Source organism: Gobio gobio (genome assembly GCF_949357685.1).
Source record: "Gobio gobio genome assembly, chromosome: 14".
Lineage (NCBI taxonomy): Eukaryota > Metazoa > Chordata > Actinopteri > Cypriniformes > Gobionidae > Gobio > Gobio gobio.
This window is the reverse complement of record NC_137107.1, coordinates 34,135,263-34,149,309: the sequence shown is the minus strand read 5'-3', so window position 1 is coordinate 34,149,309 and position 14,047 is coordinate 34,135,263. Positions and strand designations below refer to the sequence as shown.

General features: G+C 36.5%; 1 protein-coding gene and 1 long non-coding RNA gene across 2 annotated transcripts in view; both read right to left on the bottom strand.

Annotated features, from left to right (window-relative positions):
* Window positions 1–14,047, bottom strand: part of mmp11b (matrix metallopeptidase 11b) — a 32,622-nt gene that overhangs the window by 7,179 nt on the left and 11,396 nt on the right. The window contains exon 3 of the mRNA XM_079834431.1: window positions 3,342–3,485. Coding sequence (XP_079690557.1) covers window positions 3,342–3,485 — 144 coding nt within the window. The remainder of the gene's footprint in view (window positions 1–3,341; window positions 3,486–14,047) is intronic.
* LOC307137005 lies at window positions 8,109–12,418 on the bottom strand. The gene is made up of 3 exons (XR_013817862.1): window positions 11,799–12,418; window positions 10,902–11,676; window positions 8,109–10,315 (listed from the first exon to the last, which is right to left on the bottom strand). It is a non-coding gene; the product is annotated as an uncharacterized lncRNA (long non-coding RNA).

The following is a 14,047-nucleotide window of genomic DNA, read 5'->3' as shown; positions in this document are numbered from 1 at the left end:
GGACTCAGAAAATAATAATTATGGGTAGATTCATTGGTCAGACACTGGCCGTGAAGGTATTCCACCCTGTTAGGGACATATACATAGTTATCACAAAATGTAAATAATGTTAAACAATAACAAGCTTTTCATGGATAGTATATGTCCCTTATGCCATCAGTATTGTTTTTATTCTTGAAACAATAACAAAACAATTATTGATGAATAGAATGTCTTGATTATAACGAACAGGTACTTTTTTGTACCCATTTTTTCCAACAGGATGGTAAATAAAATAAAAAAAATTGCACAAAAACATATTCTTTTTATGCTGTTAATGCTCCTCACCTCCCAAAATAAAACATAAGTAGGCAAAGCATTTTACGTTGCTGTCAAATTATTTAAAAATGACTTATCTAACAGGATGGAACACGAATGTGGGTTCTAAAAGTAGATGGGCTTTCTGTCATTGTCCTGCATGGTTTGCCATCAGTAATGTGTGGAACTGTACCTATATAATATATTCTATGAATATATTCTATATCCAAAAAAACATATCTGACATAGTTATAAAAGTTCTGTTTATCTGTACAAGGTTAGCTAGCTAAATGCTGATCACTCAAAGAGCTATGGCTAATTTAGCTCATAATTTTCCAATAGAATAAATTGTATTTAGTGTATTTTGCAAATTCTATGTACATATATATATATGTATACATATATGTGTATATGTGTACATATATATATATATGTACATAGAATTTGCAAAATACACTAAATACAATTTATTCTATTGGAAAATTATGAGCTAAATTAGCCATAGCTCTTTGAGTGATCAGCATTTAGCTAGCTAACCTTGTACAGATAAACAGAACTTTTATAACTATGTCAGATATGTTTTTAAATTTTTTTGACCTGACAAACATTCTCCATAACATAGCCTAACAGGGTGGAACTTTAAGTGTGACAAGCAGGATAACATTTTAAAAACAAAAAAAAAGGTAGAAGTGAGAGTTGAAGCTTCAGTTTGTACAGTTGAATTCCAGCGGGGAAAATAAATTATGTAATTTCCTGAAAATGGTCTCAATAGAATTGTGGTCTTTTTTGGAAGTCGAGAAAGTATACTAACAGGGTAAAAGATGACTTCAGGGACATGGCAAATGAAGAGAATTGAAAAAAAAAAGAAAAAAAAGAAAACTACATAAAATATAATATATTTTAATATATATTATATCTGTTTAAGTGATAAAGAAGACCTAACTATATCATTTAAGCAATTTCTTATAATTATGTGGCTCATTTTATAGAAAAAATACGTAAATCATAGAGTAAGAAAAGTCACTGTATAACAGGAACGACCCGATATCAGTAACAGTTAAGTAAAAAAAATCCTTATATTTAACAACTTTACTTTTATAACTTTGCTTTTTTTCCCTAGCGAACTAGGCCTACACGGACCGACTTTCCTGGGGTAAAGTCACTCAGGTGCCATTGTTCCCGAGCTGTTTTATCAACCTCTTTCCGCGGTTTCTGGGCAATTACATGAGACGAGACACAAGAGATTATACATTTCGGTAAGTTGTACGGTATCTTTCAACATACCTGCTGATGATAATTCATGTTTTTAGATAATGTTGATAATTCATGTAACTAACTATTATTAAAGCGGATATGACCCATTTGGGCACTTGAACTGAGGTGGAATTGGGGATCTGTCACGCCACATTAAAGAGTGCCAAAACAACATTTATCTATTATTATGAATCTCGAAATACAAATGAAACAATATAGACAATTTTCTCAAAAAATAACATAAAACACAAAGCATACATGTGTTTTCTTATAATCGTGTTTCTGTCATGTGTACAGGGGAGTGAGCATCAAACTGGGCTTTGTAGTAATAATCTGCTATCAAATAAAGACATCCAGACATCCTTTTTTAACATCCAGGTTAGTTTTTCAAAAAGTGGGATTTTGAGCCGCAGTGTTGCATGTCCATATGCAGAACTAAACCCCACAGGTGTACCGAGTTATGACTTTTCTTACTATGGGAATTTAAGAAATAACACACGTGCATGAATGGACGTGCAGTGTAAATTTTTGACCTATAATCCTAAACCGACACCCTCTCTAATCTCCCACTTCTAGAGGAGATAAAAAGCGTCTGTGTTTGACTAGTGAAGTGGAAACTTTTACTTTTTGTGTCAATGAACACACTTCTTTCAACTGACAATGTGGTGTTACAAGCTCAGTGAAATGAGAGGCCAGATCAGTTTTCATCGATAAAATACAGATTTATAGAATATAAATTGAAAGTAGTAGCTAAATGTGTTAATTTTTCACTCTAACGTTGTCTTTGGGATGTAACTTGCAAACTCATAACATGAACATAATTTAGGCTAATTTTCGGAGCTTTTTCTTCCAAATCCAAAAAGACAATATGTGACCCTGGACCACAAAACCAGTCCTAAGGGTCTTTTTTTTTTTTTATTGAGGTTTATACATCCTATGAAAGCTGAATAAATAAGCTTTACATTGATGTATGGTTTGTTAGGATAGGACAAATCTGGAATCTGAGGGGGCAAAAGAAAATCGCAATATTGAGAAAATCGCCTTTAAAGTTGTCCAAATGAGGTCCTTAGCAAGTTATATTACTAATAATAATAAATGTTGGATATATTTATGGTAGGAAATTAAAAAAATTATCTTCATGGAACATGATCTTTACTTAATATCCTAATGATTTTGGGCATAAAAGAAAAAAATTTACCCATACAATGTATTGTTGTCTATTGCCACAAATATACCCATGCGACTTATGACTGGTTTTGTGGTCCAGGGTCACATATAAGAATATTATTGAAATTAAGCTGCAAAGAAATCTTTCTACCCATAAACAAGCTCATTATATATTCAAACGATGTTAGCCAATCACAACAGAGCACATTAACATGGCCCTAAAGCAGGGGTGTCCAAACTCGGTCCTGGAGGGCCACTGTCCTGCAGAGTTTAGCTCTTACTTGCCTAAACACCTGTCTGGAAGTTTCTAGTATGCCTAATAAGACCTTGATTAGCTGGTTCAGGTGTGTTTAATTGGGGTTGGAGCTAAACTTTGCAGGACAGTGGCCCTCCAGGATCATGATTGGACACCCCTGCCCTAAAGGTACAAAAAATATCAAACAGGGTGAAAAATGGTCATGCAAAAATTATGACTTTCTGATGCAAGACACATTAACTGGACCTCAAGTGAAAAAAAAATTTAATGAAAAAATGTGACCCCTTTAAAACAAACACAGTGAGGTCATCATGGATTCTGACACATGCCAAGCACACAGTGGACAGTGAAAACTTCATTTTAGTACCTGTTAAAGTCGATCGTGATATCCGCCCGGCCGCTGTTGACCTCAGTAAAGGTGAGAGGGGTGACGTCACTCCAGGCCTGCAGTGCCTCCCGCATCACTTGTCTGACTTTCTCTAAACTCATCTGCCAAGGGGCCCGCATGATCCTGTAACACGAGCGCAAACATTCATAAACGCTCATTACAGACCACCCGTGCGACTTTCATTTGGATGAAAGTGCATGACCTCAATAATCCCCTTTATTTAAACACGTTTGCTACCCTTCTTGGTGGTGAACATAGGGACTGTATCATAATCTGTCTGTTGTGACTGGACAAGCACAGTCTCAATGTTTGCCTAGTTATGGATTAGGTGCGATACCCACTACTACTACGCTCTCTGACCAAAATCACAAAACAAATGTGATACTTGATCAGTGTGTGACAGTGATGGCACCCCTATCCGGGTTCGTTTAAGTGCATAAGACTTGCAGAAATACATAGCATCATATTTCACTTGTCACTTAACAAGATCTTAATACTAGACTAGATTAGACACACAATTGCTCTTTCTATTCTCGATAAACAGTTTAGATGTTTGAATTCCATTTAAAAATGTAAATGCTACTTTCATCCCTCATGGAGTAAGCCCAGAGGATTTAACTTCTCTCTGATGAAAGACGAGCTGCATTATAAAGCTTGCTGAGTGATGGAGACAGGCATGCTTATTTTCACAAGCAGAATCCCCACAGAGTGCATTTAAACGGGTGGACTACAAGTCTGTATCATGTTCCACAAAGCTTCCCTCTGGTGCATTTCATAAAAAATAATAATAATGAAATGTTTTAAAGCAGCACATCTGAAGTATTGTTTAGCTCCTGGCCTGCAGCTATAGTGACTGGTACCTCTGTGTTGTTTTCATGCTTGGACACCTTTATGCTTTGGTCATTATTAGCTTTGCGGGACGGGGGATCACTCTGGGCTGCATGTTGGAGCCCCAGACCGTCTCAGATCATGGGGCCTCTGCTGTCTGCAAGCCCAGACAGGAGCTATGACAGCGGGAGAGAGCCCAGTGTGGTAGTCTGTGGCTTTAAACATTGTCCTGCTATATTCGCTGTTCTAATTAGATATAGGATCAAGTTCTTAACTCTTGACTCTAGAGCTACAATCACAAAAGAATAGATCATATTTAAACCAGGTTTAGACTAGTGACTTTTAAGCATCTAATACAGTGGCCCCCCAAAAAACGAATATAAGTCAAGGGGTTTTAAACTGGGGTCCCCCAAGGGACCACAAGGGGCCTCTATAGGGATGAACTTGCTGCATAGGCGTCGTTCATCATTACCCAATGAAGGTGCAGTCACACTAAACTTTAAGGGTGTGTTCACACTCGGCAGGTTTGGTTTGATTAAAACAAACTCTGGTGTGATTGCTCTGTTAGTGTGGTTCATTTGAACGCGTGTTGATGCTGCCATCCAAACCCTGGTCCGCACCAAACAAGTGGTCCGAGAACACTGAAAAGATGGGTCTCGGTCCGCTTCCAAACAAACTCTGGTGCGGTTCGAATTATATATAAACGCAACACAGACCAACAACATGTAAACGAACCAAAAACAGGAAAATGAGACCCTAAAAAGGATAGAATGCTCAAGCAAACCTGTTTTTTCAAAGGAGCAACATTGTCCGTTACAGTTCAGTACATGCATCTGAACTGCCGTCTCCTTGTAGCAGATCTTTGTTTGTGGTCGTGACGGAGGAATTCCTGCCCCTGTTTTTGACTGCTTTACATTTTACATTTACATTTTATTTTTACTAAGCTCTTTTTTTAAGCTCTTCATGAGTTCTCAGCTGGTCAAAATAAAATGTTTGGCCCTGTTTACACCTGGTATTAAGATGCGTTTTGGTCAATCGGATCACAAGTGGACAGCTCTGAATACAGCTGTATCCATTAAAGGCCCATATTAAGAACACGTAGGGCCTTGGGGCTATAACAAACCCAAGGGCCCCCATAGTAGCCGATCTTGGTGCCACAGCGTTTTCAACCACTAGGGTGGCCATATGTCCGGATTTTGACCGGACAGTCCGGATTTTAAGTCCGGACACTCATTTGCCCTCCTTTTTGGAGTTGCGCTGAATCGGCCTATAAAACCCCACTCTAGAATCTTTATTTGGACGCAGCAGCATAGTGTCTAATGCTGTAAGATCTCTGGTAAAACGAATGATTGGCTGAAAGCAGTGTCAAATTAATATCGGATATATCATTGGTTAAAAACGTAAACAAGCCTCCACGATGTGCTGGCTACGTCATATCATAACGTTAACATACCTAAATGTCAGACGCTCAGATCTCATTTAATCCGGAATGGACGAAAGAGCACGAATTTATATCAAAAAGCACACTGTGTCGCTGTGAAGTGGACGTTAGTAGTCAAGGGAAAGCCGCCATTGACCGACATGCCAGCACAGAAAAACATAAAAGTTACCAACGAGCCCCAGGTAGGCTACGTCTTCCCTTAGGTCATTTTTTCGAGAAGCAACATCACCTCAGGATGAAAAAATCTCAGCTGCAGAGCTTTGTAAAATCTATCATAATCATGCAGTCAAGCATCACCAGTCATACAGAAATACATAACCAAATAATCAGAAAACATTACATTTCTGGACTTCTGTAAATAACAGAAATACATAAATAAAAATAAATGAATAAACACACATTTCAGATACCAAAGCGCTGCCTGAGCTGCTGCAGAGGGTGAACTGAAATGTGCATCTATTTATTTTTTGCATTCATTATTTGTTTATTTATGTATTTCTGTTATTTCCAGAAGTCCAGAAATGTTATGTTTTCAGGCACTGTGCACTTTGCAAGACAGGTTCATCTCAGCGGTCAGTTTTCGAAACAGACATCACAATGTCTTGAATAAATACAAATACTGTGAACAAACACTTTTTTGCCTCTTCTGTTACACATAGGTCTACATCAAGAAGATATATCGTAGATCAAATTTTCTGGCAATGAATAGAGTAGGCTATTGCAGAATCACTGTATCACGATACCATTGATATGATGGACAAAATTGTATTGTAGCTTAGTTGTGAGTACACCAGAGTCCTATGCAATTATTCTTGCCTCACTAAATTCCGCAAAGTGTCCTCCTTTTTGGTGTTATGGAAATGGTCACCCTATCTACCACAGAAATAATTTGTATTTTTTTATAAACAAAATCTTCAAAGTACAGAGATACAATGAGTATATACTGTCTGTATTCCATTGTAATATTAAGTAGGCCTATATAAATATTCCAGGCTGGAACACATTAATAGCATACATGCATTAACTCCAGATATGAGGTCAAAGCAAACAGGTTTCCAGAAACAGCAACACCTTTTGAGCATGCAACTGCCTTAACTGGCCCTGGCTGTATTCGGGGTCTAAAACATTTTGAGCTTGTCCACTTTCGACCACTTCCAGAGTTAGTAAAAAAAAACCGCATTAGACCAGCTGGCTTTCGTAGTGTAAACACTCATGTGATCAAATGTGTTCAAACAGCCACAAAAGACCGCCTACTGACTTTGTGAAGTGCACTATTACCGGATGTGATACTTTGGCTGCGTTTACACTTGGCATTAACATGCGACCTGTATCCGGATGTTGTCCACATACACACTGAAAAGACAAGTGTAAACGCGTTTCTGATCGGAATGTTCTATATGGCACCAAAAATGGTTCTTGGCTAGTAATCATAGGGGAACCTTTTTAAGTGCTATATAGAACCAATTTTGGTGCTTCAGTGGTTCTTCAGCGGTTCTTCAGAGGTTCTTCAACGGTTCTTTGACTAAGGTGTTATATAGCACCGCTAACTAAGGTGATAGATGTTCTGCATGTGTTTTACTAGTATATTACACATACAATTTAAATGCTTGCGCGCTCTTTCAATCATGAAATGCGTCTAAATCTTTTCATCATACAAGATTAATGTTGGGAAACTTAAATAATTAGATTAGTACTCTATTTGTGATCGATTGTAACGTTACTTTTGTTGAATAAATCACAAAAATTCCATGATGGGTGCACTGCCATTGATAGAGGCTAAAGTGAAAGTTGTTTTAAGCTAAGAAGCCATTTGAAGTTTCTGCTTTTCAAGCGCCACAGACCTCATTTAAATATTTTGCAGGAAACAGAAATCCGATCTATTATCCAGATACAGAGGCCACTTAATGTGAACAAATGTAAACACGCCATGTCCTGATTTGCTAATGATCCGATCAGCTTGATCGCAGTGATCGCATGTTAATGCCAAGAGTAAACACAGCCTTTGTTGGCTGGTGACCCGAGTTTGATTTGAAGATGAAAAACATACCAAGCACAATGTTCGCACACCATTCCTGATTTCTAACATGGCCTTGCAGCTGTTAGAGCAGAAACGAAAGCTGATACCCTCCGTATGTTTTTCCCTCGTGTTCATATGTAAACTGCGCAAGCTTATTTCTTCCATTAGATCGAAAGATCTCACAAAAAAAAAAAATACATTTACCCACTCATAGTCCCTCCCCTCAAAGAAATCAGGACAGAAGTGGTTGAAAGTGGACAAAAGAGACGGATTAAAATACCAGGTGTAAACGGGTATGTGTCTCCCTTGTCCATTCGTGATCTGATCGACCAAAACAGTCTTAATACCAGCTGTAAACATGGCCATATGTATGCACATACAAAAAATGCATTAAGCCCAGAACACAGCATTGTTTTGGATGCTTCCATTGCAAAATATGTTTTTTTTTTTGTTTTTTTTTCAAGAGAACCGAACCCTAAGATGCAAATTACTCCAGACCCCAAAAAACTGCACACATATGTGACATTAGAAACACATACTCATTAAAACACTCGTAAAAGTAAAGAAACTCAATTGAAAGCGTGGGAGTGGGGGTAGGATGGGGATTGGTGTTTTTGAGCTCACTGTGCACATGTACAGTCCGTCATTAAGTGAGGGGACAAATTACAGAGGACAGTGAGGTGCTATAGCCCATAAACAACCTTCAGAGACGTGAGTCACGACAGCTCATAGTGGCACAGCATTAGAATGGTGCTGACTGGGGTTTGCTGGGGATAAAGTATGTGCGTGTGTTGCAGTCTTGACATCAGATTCTGATGAGGCAGCACCTAAATAACACAATGATTTCAAATTTTTTAAAAGGAATCTAATTTTCATTTTCAGGGTGCAACCTGGTTGAGTTTGTCTCGCTCAACCCAGCTAGCCAAATGTAAACTGAGACCAAAAAAATAAAAAATGTTTTGCTATATATTTGTTTTAAATTTTATAAGCAATTAATAATTGCAATGGATGGATCAATATTAAAATGAATCTTTCTTAAATTCTTCATTTTCACTTTAATGTCATAATTAAATGGATATTTCACATTAAAATCAATGAAAGATTAATGATCTTATTTGTCCATCCATGCCTGTTTTTTTCCAACCTCATCATTTTTTATTAAAATGTCATAACTTGATCTTCCAGTAAAATGACAGAATTCTCTCTGATGACGTGTGCTGGACTTCTCCAATTATTTATTCTGCTTCAAGGGATAGTTCACCCAAAAATGAAAATGTCATTATTTACTCATCCACATGTCTCATTTCTTTGTTCTGCTGATCACAAAGGAAGATATTCTGAAGAAAGTTTGTAACCAGGCCGCTTTGGGGCACCATTGACATCCACAGTAGGAAAAAAAAAATACTATGGAAGTCAATGGCGCCCCAGGACTGTTCAGTTTCCCACATTCTTCAAAATATCTTCCTTTGTGTTCAACAGAACAAAGAAATGTATACAAGTTTGGAACAACCAGGGGGTGAGTAAATGATGACAATTTTGGGGTGAACTATCCCTTTACTCCTTTCTTACAATAGACTGAAAGCTCGCATTCAGATCTGCCTCCATCCAATAAACAACAAATGGGTAAAACCAGTCCAGGACCCCATTTTTTTCTTTTTCGATAATCTGTTTCACTCAGGTGTACGTCACAATATGGAAGAAAACATCTGTCCCTACTTCCCTAGTACCCAAAAAACTATTTATCTGTTCTGACTTCTGTCTTTACAGTATGCAGACGAACAGACTAGTTTGCCCTACAGCAAAGTTGGTTGATTTGGATGGAGAACCACAGGAGATTTATGGGCTGCGATATTTTATGGGAAGGGCCATAAATCAAGGGGCAGTTTTAATCAGTGGTTGTACGGCTGGTTTTCTTTGTCTGGGCCCTCATCTCACCCCCCGCTGAGCACTGAAGAGAAAACTAGAAACATTTGGGCTCCGCTGCCGTAACACACATGAGTGCTCTGAAATGTAACATCATCTCCTGATCGGGTCATGACCTCACTGACTTCAGATTACAGAGTCCTATGTCCGGTGGGAACCATCTTTGACAAAGATGTACGAGGCAAATCAGTCAAAACATGAAGTGATGACCAGACAACTACAATAGAAAGGTCATCATGTCAATCAAAACGGGTTCACCAAAAACTTTTTCACATTTATATGACTGACAGCTCTCCTGTCCCCATGTTGAGATAATCGTGATAACTCACAATTGCGATTTTATATCATGCAATTCTGACTTTATAACTCACAATTACGACTTTATATCATGCAATTCTGACTTTATAATCCGCAATTGCGACTTTATATCACACAATTATTACATTATAACCCAAAATTGCGACTTTATATCACACAATTCTGACCTTATAACCCGCAGTTGCGACTTTATATCACACAATTCTGACATTATAACCCAAAATTGCGACTTTATACCACACGATTCTGACTTTATAACTCACAATTGTGCATTTATATCACACAATTCTGACATTATAACCCGCAATTGCGACTTTATATCACACGATTCTGACTTTATAACTCACAATTACGACTTTATATCATGCAATTCTGACTTTATAACTCACAATTACGACTTTATATCATGCAATTCTGACTTTATAACTCACAATTACGACTTTATAATCACGCAATTCTGACTTTATAACCCGCAATTGTGACTTTATACCACACAATTCTGACATTATTACCCGCAATTGCGATTCTATATCACACAATTCTGACATTATAACCCGCATTTGCGACTTTATATCACACAATTCTGACATTATAACCCGCAATTGCGATTTTATATCACGCAATTCTGACTTTATGACCCGCATTTGCGACTTTATATCACACAATTCTGACTTTATAACTCGCAATTGTTACTATATCACACGATTCTGTCTATAGCTCACAATTACGACTTTATATCACACAATTCTGACTTTATAACTCACAATTACGACTTTATATCATGCAATTCTGACTTTATAACTCACAATTACGACTTTATATCATGCAATTCTGACTTTATAACTCACAATTACGACTTTATATCACGCAATTCTGACTTTATAACCCGCAATTGTGACTTTATACCACACAATTCTGACATTATTACCCGCAATTGCGATTCTATATCACACAATTCTGACATTATAACCCGCATTTGCAACTTTATATCACACAATTCTGACATTATAACCCGCAATTGCGATTTTATATCACGCAATTCTGACTTTATGACCCGCATTTGCGACTTTATATCACACAATTCTGACTTTATAACTCGCAATTGTTACTATATCACACGATTCTGTCTATAGCTCACAATTACGACTTTATATCACACAATTCTGACTTTATAACTCACAATTGCGATTTTATATCACGCAATTCTGACTTTATGACCCGCAATTGTGACTTTATATCACACAATTCTGACATTATAACCCGCAATTGTGACTTTATATCACACAATTCTGACATTATAACCCGCAATTGCGACTTTATATCACAATTCTGACATTATAACCCAAAATTGTGACTTTATATCACACGATTCTGACTTTATAACTCACAATTACGATTCTATATCAAACAATTCTGACATTATAACCCGCAATTGCGACTTTATATCACACAATTCTGACTTTATAACTCACAATTGCGATTTTATATCACGCAATTCTGATTTTATGACCCGCAATTGCGACTTTATATCACACAATTCTGACTTTATAACTCGCAATTGTTACTATATCACACGATTCTGACTATAGCTCACAATTACGACTTTATATCACACAATTCTGACTTTATAACTCATAATTGCGATTTTATATCACGCAATTCTGACTTTATGACCCTCAATTGTGATTTTAAATAACACAATTCTGACATTATAACCCGCAATTGCGACTTTATATCACACGATTCTGACTTTATAACTCACAATTACGATTTTATATCACACGATTCTGACTTTATAACTCACAATTACGACTTTATATCATGCAATTCTGACTTTATAACCCGCAATTGCGACTTTATATCACACGATTCTGACTTTATAACTCACAATTACGATTTTATATCACACGATTCTGACTTTATAACTCACAATTACGACTTTATATCATGCAATTCTGACTTTATAACCCGCAACTGCGACTTTATATCACACAATTCTGACATTATAACTCACAATTGCGATTCTATATCACACAATTCTGACATTATAACCCGCAATTGCGATTTTATATCACGCAATTCTGACTTTATGACCTGCAATTGCGACTTTATATCTCACAATTCTGACTTTATAACTCGCAATTGTTACTATATCACACGATTCTGACTATAGCTCACAATTACGACTTTATATCACACAATTCTGACTTTATAACTCACAATTGCGATTTTATATCATGCAATTCTGACTTTATGACCCGCAATTGTGACTTTATATCACACAATTCTGACATTATAACCCGCAATTGCGACTTTATATGACACGATTCTGACTTTATAACTCGCAATTGTTCCTATATCACACGATTCTGACTATAGCTCACAATTACGACTTTATATCACACAATTCTGACTTTATAACTCACCATTGCAACTTTATTTCACACAATTCTGACATTATAACCCGCAATTGCGACTTTATATCACACAATTCTGACTTTATAACCCGCAATTGCGACTTTATTTCACACAATTCTGACTTTATAACTCACAATTGCGATTTTATATCACACAATTCTGACATTATAACCCGCAATTGCGACTTTATATCACACAATTCTGACATTATAACCCAAAATTGTGACTTTATGCTATATGACTATATTGCAAGGATGGCAATACGGCTTTTAATTCATACCAAATTATGCTTTTTGAAAATGTACAAATGCAGAAAGTTTTCATGATGGGTAGGTTTGGGGGTAGGGGATATAATATACAGTTTGTACAGTATAAAAATCATAATGTCTATGAAAAGTCCCCATAAAACATGAAAACCCAGCGTGTGTGTGTGTGTGTTTAACCCTTAATCGCCCCTCAAGTAGGGTTTACGTTTGAGTCCCTTGGGGTCAGATAGACCCCAAACTTTTACAGAGTGATTGCATAAGGAAATATAATTTTTTTACATGGAAAACTATATATCATTTTTTTTATTTACTTCTCAACTATACATTTATGCTGTGTTTTTGTGGGTATTTGGTAGTTTTTTACCTATTTGCTGCACAAATACCTAACTATGTCATAAATTAGCTCATTAAAAATATTTTTTTTTATGAAAAAATCACTTGAATGATGATCTTAAATAAATATAAATAGTTTTTGGACATTGCTCTATGTGTTAGGGATAGAATACCGCCATCTGTAGGTTTGTGGAAAAACTTTAGGAATTATAGTTAAAGAGAAAGAGAGTGCAATGACCACATTATCCACTAGAGGTCCATAGGGAAGTTATGCAAAAGTTAAGCTGCCTTTCATCTTTCTTTTATTTGCCCTTTTCCCTCTCTTTCTCATGATTGTTCCATGTTGCATTTGTGCTCTAGTATTTGTCCTTCATTTATGTATGGAATTTTTTCAGATTTATGCCAGTTTTGTTGATTTTATTTGCCAGTTTCTATAAAAATGCTCTCTGTTGCAGTCACACACATGTGTGTGTTTGTGTGTGTGTGTGTGCGTGTGTGTATGAGACAGAAAGTTCGTTCCACTTTGTGTTTATGCTCTAGGACCAGATCTTGATATAAATGTAGACATTTTCAGATTTATACTGGATTTAGTTGATTTTTTTTTACAAACAAAGTGAAAAAAAAGCATTTTTTACATTTTCCCATTCATTGCCAAAATCCAAAAAAATGCTCCAGACACCTGTGTTTGTGTTTGTGTGTGTGTGCGTGTGAGTGAACATGCTTGTTCCATATTGCATTTGTGCTCTAGTATTAGTACTTCATTTATGTATGAAAATCTTTCAGATTTATGCCAGTTTTGTTGATTTTATTTGCCAATTTCAATAAAAATACTCTCTGTTGCAGTCACACACATGTGTGTGTTTGTGTGTGTGTGTACGTGTGTGTGTATGAGATAGAAAGTTCGTTCTACTTTGTGTTTATGCTCTAGGACCAGACCTTGATATAAATGTGGAAATTTTCAGATTTATACTGGATTTAGTAAAAAAAAATTGACAAAAAAAGTGAATTTTTTTCATTTTTTACACTTTCCCATTCATTTTCAATGTGGGGTCAATCTGACCCCGAGGGACTTAAACGGTAACTTTTTTTTTACACACCCTTAGAACAACCAAATCAAGCCCAGATTTTTTGTGCATGTTTA